This window comes from Antedon bifida, chromosome 6 (genome assembly GCF_963402885.1).
Source record: "Antedon bifida chromosome 6, ecAntBifi1.1, whole genome shotgun sequence".
Classification (NCBI taxonomy): Eukaryota; Metazoa; Echinodermata; class Crinoidea; order Comatulida; family Antedonidae; genus Antedon; species Antedon bifida.
In genome coordinates, this window is record NC_136231.1 from 25,269,507 (window position 1) to 25,282,146 (window position 12,640).

General features: G+C 34.6%; 1 protein-coding gene across 1 annotated transcript; it reads left to right on the forward strand.

Annotated features, from left to right (window-relative positions):
- The first annotated feature begins 1,622 nt into the window (after positions 1–1,622).
- On the forward strand, positions 1,623–12,615 carry LOC144844231 (short transient receptor potential channel 4-like). The gene is made up of 15 exons (XM_078701023.1): positions 1,623–1,754; positions 3,071–3,236; positions 3,746–3,870; positions 4,231–4,335; positions 4,743–5,042; positions 5,461–5,559; positions 6,041–6,228; positions 6,416–6,549; positions 6,785–6,927; positions 7,305–7,861; positions 8,682–8,880; positions 9,285–9,434; positions 9,993–10,031; positions 10,131–10,252; positions 10,893–12,615. Exons 2-15 carry the CDS (start codon positions 3,077–3,079, stop codon positions 11,248–11,250), a joined length of 2,679 nt encoding a protein of 892 aa, XP_078557149.1. The 5' UTR covers positions 1,623–1,754; positions 3,071–3,076; the 3' UTR covers positions 11,251–12,615.
- Positions 12,616–12,640: the final 25 nt, after the last annotated feature.

Consider the following 12,640-nt stretch of genomic DNA (forward strand, 5'->3'; position numbering starts at 1 on the left):
TAGCGATTGAAGTTGTTCACGCCTAGGCCAACATGAAGGCTGGTAACATATTGTATTTAACTTTTATACGGATATAAGCTAATGGTACATACATTGTGTAATTGTAATGATTTTAGTTTTAACATTAAATGATGATTTGACGCTCGTCGGATGTGTGACACAAACACCATTTATTTCAACTACATTTTTAATACATATAACATACGTTACATGACGTTCTTTAATAATATACCGCAAACTTTCTATCAACAAATACTATACTTATTGTAATAATAGAGATAATGATTTTCGTAGACTCACCAGGGAAGAGTGAAATTACACTAATTAATTTCACTCTTCCTTGTTTAAAGGTTTACATGACAGAATAAATACTACTAAAGTAAGGTTTACAGTATTATGCGTTTCCAAAAAGAAAGTACAGTTGAGTGTTTCGACGTTTCGCGTGTCAAATACTCCAGAAGAAGATTGAGCAAAACAACCAAAACAAATTTACTGAATTTCCCTTTTTGAAACACATGGTTTCGCAAACCTGACATTACTAGACATATGATTATGTTCTTTTATTATCCATATCATTTTAAAGAGATATATTAGTACGTGATATGTATAATTGCTCTTACAAAGCATGAGATCTCTATCTAATTATATGTACAATTAAATCATCAATGCCGGTTTCATTGAACGCTCCATGTATATATTTTCATTTCAATAAATACTCGTTTATGAAACTTGTATTTTGTAAGATCATTTTAATCCAGACCTTTTTATTTGAATTGCCCCGTGTGGGATGATTAAAGAATTTTGAATTGAATTGAATTGAACATCTGTGTTCCGATGTCCGCTAATCGTGTATACAGGAGGATAGGCATTCCTTTATTATTATTATTATTATTATCATATTCATAATTGTGTGTGATTAAATTGAAATTATTAATAATCGTGATTATTATAAACCTTAGCAGAATCAGCTAAAGCTCTGTCTACATTATCAAACCAGTTTGACAAAAAAAACTGTCATGTGCCCAAATATGGTAGTGATATGCTTAAATATGGTAGTGATATGACATCATCATGTCCATGTATACAAATTACGTCAGAGTAGGACAAATGTCTGACCAATTTGAATTAGCCTAAGTTTGAGTTTATTTTAATATTTAAAATTATTTATTTTATATAGTTCATGTTTAAGTTATGTTTTTGTTTTTTTAGTTTCTAACTTGTTCTTATCATTCACACACGACCATAATAAAAACTAAATGAAAAACTATTAAATGTCGATGCTGTATTTTCATGAATAATAAAGGTTTATTTATACTAGCTTGTTACTCTGTACTTTGTATAATACAATCTTGTTTTGCACGGAAGAGTTGCTGATTTGGTTGCGAGCTTGAAAATAGTATCTATATTCCTACTGTATACCATTGTATACCATTTTCAGCCCTTTTAACTAACACAATTGGCACTCTTTTGATTATAATACAAAATAGACTCAGTACACAAAATGATATCTTTTCCACATACCACAATATATTCTCATAATCATTTTCGTTCTGCTTCAACAAGAAAGGAAGGTCATTGTTATATTGCAAAAAAATAAACCAGAGATTTATTTTACGGTCGAAAAATTCATGAAATAATAGAATTCAAAAGCGAATTGTTCACGGAAAACTGTCACGTTTAATAGGAACCGTGATGTCAAAGCACAAACGTCTCTCTATATTATTTACTTAGAAGTGGAATAAAATAGAATAAAAGTAAGTTACTTATGTAAGTAGTTATTTTATACATAATTTTTAATCATACATGCTTATTATACATTATACATGTACATTATTCTCGTCTAGCCATAATCACTACCAGTGGCTTACTGTCGGTATGTAGGCTCAAAGATATAGCTAATGTATATCCTAGATATGTTTAGCTTTATACACGCCCTACACAATTATCATGTCACATGCTATAGAAACGGTTAATGTGTGAATTGAAAGATGGTACGCTAGTTATAACATTTTGTTAACATCTACTTCCACTCGTCTCAGGCAAAACAGTTATAAGATTCGAACATTGGCATATTTGGCTATTACAGGCCATCCTATCACCCGATTTCTATCTATTTTCGATGTATCATAGGAATATTTGGTAATACAGCATCTCATTTATATCACATGTTGTGCCTGTATCATGTAAGGTTAGGATACTACTAGATACATGTGAAACACGTACGTGTGATGTTGTATTACCAAATATGATACTTCGGAAATAAATCGGCTGATCCTATTGGAAATACCATTGATTTCCGATCGCGTCGTCCTATCCATAAACTTTAAGAACTGTAGCCTCCCTTGATAGAGGTTTTCAATTGTTTCTGTCTTTGTGTGCGAAATAAGTCGAATCAATTATAGGTCTACTACTAGCGTGGTAAACGACATACACACACAACTGGATATGTTTAGATCAATATGGTGTGTTAAGTATGGGATATTGTCTTAGTCCAGTACTTTAAAGAAAGTCACGACATAAGCGAACTGATTGCTATCATTGTATCAACATGTGTTAGTTTACCGCACTTGAGTTATTTATATTTAGTATAAAATCTTTTATATATCTTTCTATTTTTTGACTTTGTATTATTACAAATCGTATTCGCATTTCACGGTCAAATAGATCACAGTAAATTGTATTTATTGTACAATCGAAGGTATGACCAACTGACTCCACTCCACGCATGACCAATCGCCATTTGTCTAATCTCGCTACAAACAACACTCTTACTACAAAATCAATGTAAAAAGTATAAGGACAAATATGCTGATTCACGACCATTTTTGTTATTTACAAATGATGACAAAACAGATAATTTGAAAAATATAAAACAGCAGTAAACTGGTCATGCTTCACCCAACCTCTCTTTCCACAATGTTCGAAGTAGCGATAGGCACATCTTAACGCACATTTTTATACAGCTCGATAATAAAGTATTGAATTAAACACTTGTGTCATCATTTGTGCACGAAAACGCGCGTAGTGACCACGCAAAGTCACTACATTACGTTATTGTTTATTATTTCAGATAAAGATGTCAGTTCAGGATAGATATTTTGAATTTATTGGCAATGGGAGTATAGCAGATATGGAGACGATGCTGAACACTGCCAATGATATTGGACTAGACGTGAACGCATTGGACGCCAATGGGCATAATGCTTATGTTATTGCAATAAATGAGGGATTTGATAGTAAGTAAAACAGTCAAATACATGTGTCCCTCTATCTAAATCCTACACTGGCAAACATTTGTTTTCTCAAACTGCAAGTTTGTCAAAAGAAAAGTTTTCCGAAGTTTGCTATAGTCTAGACCATCAGTTTACAAACTTAGGCAAACTGTTCGTAGAAGTGTACACTAGTAAACTCCGAGTTTGAAAACTAAAATTCAAAGTAGTATTATTAAGTATTATTAAGTATTAAAAGACTAGTTTTAGGTAAAACATTAACATGCCTACAATGTAAAGTGTTTCAATGTAAAGTGTTTTTGTTATTTTTATGAGTGCTTTTTACAACTTTTACCGAAAGTTTTCTAACCACATTTGGTCAAGCTTTTGTTCTGTATGTCAATATAAACCAAAAATAAACGATATTGTTGAGCGCAAATTTAACTCTCATTTAATTGGAGGCTCTTATATGCATGTTTTATGGTCAATAACTGTACATGTATTCAATAATACTGAATACTGTTATTGTCTTTTAGTTATTGTCAAAGTTCTTCTGCGGTTTCGCGTCAAAATAGGCGATGCTCTTCTCTATGCCGTTGAAAACAACGCAGTAGAGGTCGTCAAGATGATATGTTCATACGCCATTACTTTACCTCAAAAAGTGAGTAAGCAGTAATCATTTTCTTAGTAATAATATTATCTTTTTAAGCATATTTTCTCCAAAAAAAGGCAATCAAGATTTCAAGTGTTTTTGTGTTGTAAAATTGCGTTTGGATTTCATTGTCAGTGAAGCGAAGTATGCCAATCATCTTTTATATTTGAGTGTATTCAACTATTATTTTGTAAACCAATGTTTAAATTATTTTGTCAAAGTAATCTAGGGTCTCTATAATACAAACCTCCTGGTTTACTGAGACCCCATTTCATTATTTTCTTAAACCTTTGTACATACTATTATTTTGTTTGTGGTTTGATGAATATATATTTGTATTAGGCCTAAATTTGTTCGTTACATTTATAGAATCGTCAAGAAATTATCGACTGTCGGTGTTCAACTGACGAATTTCCAAAAATATCAACTCCTATCATCCAGGCAGCATTAAGAAATAACTTCACAGTTGTAAAGGTACTGTACTATAAAACAAACTTATCAGTAATGATTTGTTATAGGCCAACTGGCATTCGGTACTAACTATATCATTTAGGCCTAATACACTATTAGAAATCTGCTAACCGTTAATTTTGAAATAAGCTTACAATTGTATTGTTATCTCTGGTTATGCTTTCAATAAATATATCTGCACTATTCAACATAACAAATCTGCTCGCTGTGTTACAATGCGGATTACAGACTCATCCAGAGGCCGCACAGGTTTCAGAAGGTAAGTAAGGACGGGTTTCTATGTTTTTTTAAAATCATTTATCGGCCTACTACTACTAGAGTTTGGTAAAAATGGTATGCGCTGCTTTACATACTGTTGGATCTACCGCTAAATATTAACCAATGCCGTTATATTATTACATATTATATAGATCCTTCTTGAATACGGAGTTCGAATTCCAGATCCTAAAAAGGATTTAGAACATTTCACCGCTCCACCGGAAACATTGGAACGTTCAAAGGAAATGTTGATTGTATACCAGGCTCTGGCAAGTGATGCTTACATCACAGGTAGTAGCATTAACCCTATACAGGCAGCGTTTGATCTTACTAACGAGCTGAGAGGTCTCAGTGAAAAACTTGAAGAATTCAGAGATGAATTTAATGATCTAGCACATCAAGTGGAAGCATATGCAGGGAAGTTATTGGATCAAACTCGTGATACAGAAGAGGTGAGTATAGGCCCACAACTTGACACTGATCACGTGAGTAAGTCTAAAACTTAACACTGATAAAGTGAGTAGGCCTACAACTTGACACTGATAAAGTGAGTAGGGCTATAACTTGACACTGATAAAGTGAGTAGGCCTAAAACTTAACACTGATAAAGTGAGTAAAGCCTACAACTTGACACTGATAAAGTGAATAGGCCTACAACTTAACACTGATAAAGTTAGTAGGCCTACAACTTAACACTGATAAGGTGAGAGTAGGCCTACAACTTGACACTGATAAAGTGAGTATGCCTACAACTTGACACTGATAAAATTATGTTCTTGATAAACTTTCCCTGCACAAATTATAAGAGGAGTCACGATACAGCAGAAACGTTCATGAATGTATAACAAGGAATTGAATTTATTATTTCAGATATTAACGGTTCTTACGTTTACGGATGGACAAAATACTGAACCAGAAATCTCGCACCTGGCGATGGTGGATTATGCATTAGATTGCTCGCAGAAAAATGTAAGTAAAGTATTTGTACATTTCTATGGTAAAATGAACCATATGTTTATCGTGTTTAAAGAACACAAATTTACACTTCTTGTAATAATTTTAAAAAATATATAGATAAAAAGTATAGAATATGTTTGTTTTGTGACAACGGAAGCCATTTACTTTTTACTTTCCTTACTTTAAATAAAAGAAAATGTCTTTAGAGGGGAAGTACATAAAATGAAGCCTTTTACAACTTCATAAAGCAACAAAAAGAAAGATGTCCAAAGTTTACGTTTTATGTGAACGAAATAGGACCGGTTGCTATTGTTTAGATAGAAGTCATTTTAGGCCAAATAAAATGGGTGAAAAAAACTGGGAAAAAATATAATATTTTTTGTCAGGAAGACAATACATCTTTAAGTGGTGCAAAAGATTTAAAACAGTAGGCCTATACTTTGTTTTACAAGATGATAGTTATTACGTAACCGTGATTTCGTTTCTTCATCAGTTTGTTGCTCACCCAAACTGCCAGAAAGTAGTCATCAATCAATATTTTCGTCACTTGATTCCGTTGAGAGATGCGTCAACAATGATACAGATGTTGACGCAAATATTGGTAATGATTGGGTTTCCGTTTCTGTCAATTGCGTTTCTTGTGTACCCGTCAAAGTATATCGTTCGATTCTTACAAGTACCGTGAGTAAACCTTAATATATTCTTTGGTCGGTGGTAGGCTATAGTAGGCCTATTACCTATTACTTATTTTCTGGGGTACGGTGGGCATGGAAGAGGTGGGAGTCGGTGGGTCTGAGATATTAGGCGATGAACAACTAATTTTGTGTTTACGTTAATGTATGTTATTACCGATAACTTGCTTTTGAAGGTATGTCAAATTCTTCATGTCAATCGGATCTGAAATAGCCTTTCTTGCACTTTTGCTGTATGATACAGTGAGTGATATTCGAGAGGGCGCACCTTACATAGCCACTCAGATTTTAATTTCGATTTGGATTTTAGGTGAGTAGAACCAGAGAGTTAAGTTACAACTTCCGGGTAGAACGTTGTACTTATATCGTTATTGTTTCATATCAAATATCACTACCATATCTGGGCATATCACTACCACATTTGGGTACATCACACTTTTTTGATAATGTAGACAAAGCTTAGACCTACTATAGGCTACATTTCGGGAACTAACAATATCAATACAACTCCAGATTCATTTTTTAATATCATTTTCTTTTTCTAGGAAAAACCTGGGCCGAAATACAACGAATGATAAACGATTACGAAACCTTCTTTGGTAGCGATTTGATGACTAGTATTTACAACTATTTGCTCTTGGTTTTGTTGTTTTCGGTTTTTATGCTGAGATTTGTTGTTTACCTACAGGTACGTTTAGTAATCTTTAGTAAGTAATATTTATGAGTGGGGGAGAGAGAGAAAGTTGACTCGTGAGATTGTGCTAGTATGTTATAATGGAAGTTCTGTGATGGCGCTAGTTACACTCCGTTATGCATGATTTAACAGAATAATCGGGATACTGGACTGGAGGGAGACCAGTGTATGTTATGCTACTGTAACAACCAGACGTATTGTAAATAAAGTACAAATGAATTTAGCTATAGCTTATGGTCATTTAGTACTTGAAAAGAACAGAAGCTATATTTACCGACATCATAGTTCGACAAACATAATAATTTATTATCATAAATTACTGTACAAAATGTAATGTGTACGTAATCACTTTAACTTTACTCTTTATTTAGGATCTGGATGAGTCTTCTTCAACGATTCAAATGCAAAAACGTGCATTGGATGATGCAATGGTGCAAGAATCGGAATTTCTGACCAACTCTATCCCAAGTTTGAAAAATCACATCTTGGTTTCCCTTAATGAAACGGAAGGTGACGTCAACGCTAATCTAGATGAAAATCTTGATGTATTTCTCGCTGACCTCTTGGGGAAATTGACCTGCAAAACTCCAGAGCAGACTACACCTGAAAAATGTGCAGAATCCGACACTCGGTTGAGTCTCGATTCTTACAATCCAGTTCTAGTCATTGAAGCTATGTACTCCTTTGCTATAGTTTTAGCCTTTTTACGTCTTTCCTCAATCGCTGTTATTAACGAATTTGTGGGACCGCTTCAAATATCCCTTAGTGGTATGGTGAAAGATATTGCTGTATTTGGTGGAATATTTTTCGTTGTATGGCTTGCCTTCTCCATTGGTATGAATCAGTTGCACAACACATTCCAAGCCATTGAGTACGATCAGTGTATTCGAGCCATGACAGGGGATTGTCATCGTGGACCATTCAGCTCGTAAGTTTGATCTAGCCGGTTTAAGTACCGATAGCTTTGTTCCCGCTTGCGCACCTACAAACGAATTTGTCCAATCACAACGCGATGGCTCATCCGAACTGTCGCTAGTGATTGGTCAACTCAATTGGCTACGTAGTTTCGTTGTGTCCAAGTGGTAACCAAGCTATTGTTTCTAGATTTTGCTATTAGTGCTATTATGTTTTTATGTGTAATATTTAGGTACTGTATAGGCTATGCATACACAAAACGAACAACTTCAACATTCGACCAAACAAATCAAGAGAAATTCAATTACACAAAATTACAAACAACATTACAAAAAATGTATTAATTTTCTGAGAGACAGACTAATTTCCATGAGCCAGCAATCAGATAGTTGCAATGTTATATAATTCATTTTTTAAAGGTTTGCATGGATGTGGAATAAACACTAGTAAAGTTAGGTTTGTGGTACACCATGTATGTAGGTTTCAAGCTTTGTCTACACTATCAAACTAGTTTGACAAAAAAAGTGTAATGTGCCCAAATATGGTAGTGATATGCTTAAATATGGTAATGATATGACATTATCATGTCCATATATGGACACATCACATTTTTTTTGTCACATAAAGTTCGATAGCGTAGACAGAGCTTTAGGTTTTCTAAAAGGAAATGAAGACATGATTGTCTCTCAACGTTTCGGTTGTTATGGAGAGAAAAAAGACGGTAGCCTAACTTTACCAAACTGGAATATTTGTTCAGATGTTTTGTCAATCTTTAGAAATAGAGAATATTAATGTAATTTGTATTATTATTATTTGTTATTTATTTATTAAAGTGTACGGGCATCGTTGGAAACTTTTTACTGGGCACTATTCGGAAACATAGGCTTTGGTTCTTCGTTTATTGGAAATGGTGATTTTCACTTCAGTGAACTGGTCTCTGTAATCTTCTTTGCTATTTACGTTGTTGCTGCTGTCATTATCTTGTTGAATGCTTTGATTGCTATGATGAGTAGTACATATTGTACCGTTGAGGTAGGTTTAAGAAATAACGTTTCTAATGCTCTGTCTACACTATCAAACTAGTTTGGCAAAAAAAGTGTGATATCCTATGGTACAGTAGTAATGCTTAAATATGGTAGTGATATGACATCGTCCATATATGGGCATCTTTTTTTGTCACAAGTTTGATAGTGTAGACAGAGCTTAAGCCACAAATTAATTAGGACGAGACGGAAGTGACTGTCAATAGTCAGTTTGGTATACTTAATGACAGGTAGAATCAGGTGATTACACGCATAGTTGGACGCACTGATAGCCTCATACGGAGGAAAGATTGTTTTCTTTTGGTAGACGTGACCGACCTAGTCGGCACTAATATATATTTTTTTAAATTGTTACATATCACAACATTAATTTATACACTGTATATCAAACAGGAAAACGCAGATATTGAATGGAAGTTTTCGAGAACTGCTACGTGGATGACATTTATGAATCCATCGGTTTCACTGCCTCCGCCATTCAATCTAATCCCGTGTGTTTGGAACATCTGTAAGAAGGAAGACACCGACGAACACGATACACAGGTTACATTTCATTTTGCAAATCATTATTTATCTATTTATGTGAAAGTGGCTGTTGAAATAAAATAATAAAATCATAATCATAATCATCATTTAATACCATTACCGAAGTTTGCTTTGGATCCAACAAAGGCAATCTAACAACAGGATGCTGAGCAGCTCTGAAGATCAAAGGGTTTATATGTGGCTGCGACACGATCAGTTACACGCCCCTTAACAGACCAGGGAGTTGTTATTAATTATCTAATAACAACTCCCTGAACAGACTATGCACATAGTACAGTACTGTTACGAGTTCCTATCTTGTCAAGGCGAGCTCAGTTTCCTGTTGTATAGATTGCCTTGATCCAACTATGCTTAGGGCCTTACTTACTATATATGTATGATATATGATGGCAGGCAACAATTATCAATGTCTTCAAACTCAATATTTCTAAACATTTATTTGTATTAATTACGTACGATGTATTCTTTAAAAAAAAATTCTAGTATGTATTTTCGATGTCGACTGTAAATTTAAAATGAAAAACTGTCATAATAGTTGATAATGTTTAATTTCAGGGTTTAAAAGACGAAAATTATTTCAAACGAAAATACCAGGTAATTTTGTAGTTTATACTTAAAATAATACGTATAGGCCTATCCAACGAGAGCGAAAACGAAAGATACGTCTGAATTGATTTTGTGTTGCTTTTATAGAAAGTGGTTGGGAAGTTAGTTGAACGATTTACGCACGAAGTTACGGCTGAAGAAACGAGTACTGGAGGCGGTGTTTCTAAAAGGGATATACAAAGCATTAAGAGTGACATCATGGCTTTCAGGTGAGTTTTTTTACGAAGGCCCTCGTAAAGGAAATTCCGGTTCGTTTTATTTGTCTCTCTACACAATACAACCGCACAATATAAATATACATGATAGTAAAAAACGTTTGGAAGGAGATCAAATAAGCGTTGTGCTTAAAGCTCTGTCCACACTATCAAACCTTTATGTGACAAAAAAATTGTGATGTGCCCATTATATGGAAATGATGATGTCATATCACTACCAATATTTAAGCATATTACTACCATATTTGTCGAACTAGTTTGAGAGTGTAGACAGAGCTTTAAAGGACTTGACTATGTACAAATATATTAAAAGGATGAATAAATGGTATTTGTATACTTCTAAATAACACTAAGATAGATGTATAAAAAATGTAACACTAAGTTATACATGAAATTGTAAATGTAGGTTTATACATGATATGTGGACATACTCAATGGGTGAAACAAAACTATTTTACTAGAATATTGTACATCGTAACTAGTTTAACTAAGTAAGGTTTATTCTGTATACCGGCCGCATTATTTTTTTTCCTATTAGGTTAAGGCAGAAACTACAGAGGGCGTCCTATGACATTGTCTTAATTCTTATACTGTTCTAAAATAACCAGTGTTGTACGGTACATTATCATTACAGATACGAATGCAATAATATGCTGAATTTTCTGAATAAAGAAATGGAAGGAACGACGAAGCAGACATTGTTAACTAGAGATAAACTTGAAATCACTAAAGACATCAAGTCTAAGGCGGAGGTCATTAGAAACAGAGTGGCTGAACACAAACAAGGATTCACAGAACTGCATGCAGATCTAACAGAAATTCATAAAGAGATTCAACATACTGAACGACCAAAAAAACCACCAGCACCGCCAAAGCAGCAGCCGCTGAAACGCACCACTAGTAGCAGAGTGTCGATGATGTCATCATTCTTTGATACCGCTGATGAGACTGGGGGCGATTTAACTGAAGAAGCAAAAGAGTTATTTCAATAGGCTATTGAGCATTTTCCATATAGTCTTTTTCGGACATTCCGATTTTACCCGATATGATCGGTTCTAGCGACTATTTAAACATCCTGCAGTTGCGCGTCTTCTGATAGCAATCTCCACATATGGGATACTGTAGTATGCTAATAAAGGCCAATTTAAACAGACGAACGGTAACGGTATTAAAAATATAGAATCTATATTATTCCTTATAACCATTTACACAAAGCGCGGAGCGGACGGGCGATTTCCGACCAGGATAGATACAGATTCCACGTGAGACAAGCTACGCGGTTTTCCGCTTACCGCTACCGCTCGTTTGTGTAAATTGGCTTTAATGAGAGATTATTTAGAGGGTTAGGAATTGACAGGAGTTGTATTCTGTTTTGTTGCCATCAGCAGACACGATATTCAATGTTTATTGTCGCTAGGCATGACGCCGTACGTGAATCGGCTGCCGATTTGGGCTACTGGACAGGCTTAAAGCTGAGGTCATACCGAGTTTTATGTGAACGTAGATGGCTTAAATGGCATCTTTTTTTATTAATTTTCAAGTTGCCAATAATAGGCAAAAGTCCTAACCATGTTCACGCTAGACGAACATACACAAGATACTTACTAAGTCTTTGAGAGTTGGTTGGAATTATGAGAATAAATCATTAAAACATGACCCAGGGATCGGTAGCCCACCAAACTAAATTCCACTCATGTTACCTACCATCACTCTATTTATTTTAAAAGCAACGTATACAGCTTTGTCTACACTATCAAACTAGTTCGACAAAAAAGTGTGATGTGCCCAAATATGTGATATTCCCAAATATGGTAGTGATATGACATCATCATGGGCACCTCATCACATGTTTTGTCACATAAACTTTGATAGTGTAGACAGATCTTAACAGATCTTTGATGCAACGCAACAACATGCGCGCATCGCTGCAAGTGAGTAGGCCAATCACAAGCGAGATTTCTGATCCAACGCTTTTTCAAATAAAATGATACATGTAAATATAATTAACCATATCAGTTCATTAATTAGTAATTGTTTAATCTTGGTTCCCACTAGGACGCAGCGCAACGACTTAAGCGCGACGCAAGCGTGTTGACCAATGACAAGCGACAGATCCATCAGCGTTTGTGATTGATCAAATGACTTGTGTTGCCCTTACGTCATTGTGTTGCGTCCTAGTGGGAACCAAGCTTTAATGGTGGTGAAGGGGTTGTGTAATACGTATACTAAAATAGTAATTAATACAAATTGGTGATCCAATGTTTTTTACCTATTTCTATTAACGTATATTGAATCACTTTAATTTATGTTAACCGCATTAAGGAATATAATAGCAATAAAGATATTGATGATGTTGATACGTTGAATATGTAGCCGCGGGCA

Coding starts and splice junctions, on each gene's coding strand:
- LOC144844231 (XM_078701023.1), top strand. CDS start 3,077: ATGTCAGTTCAGGATAGATATTTTGAATTTATTGGCAATGGGAGTATA. Junction 6,229..6,415: donor GTTCGATTCTTACAAGTACC/GTGAGTAAACCT, acceptor TTGCTTTTGAAG/GTATGTCAAATTCTTCATGT. Junction 9,435..9,992: donor CCGACGAACACGATACACAG/GTTACATTTCAT, acceptor GTTTAATTTCAG/GGTTTAAAAGACGAAAATTA.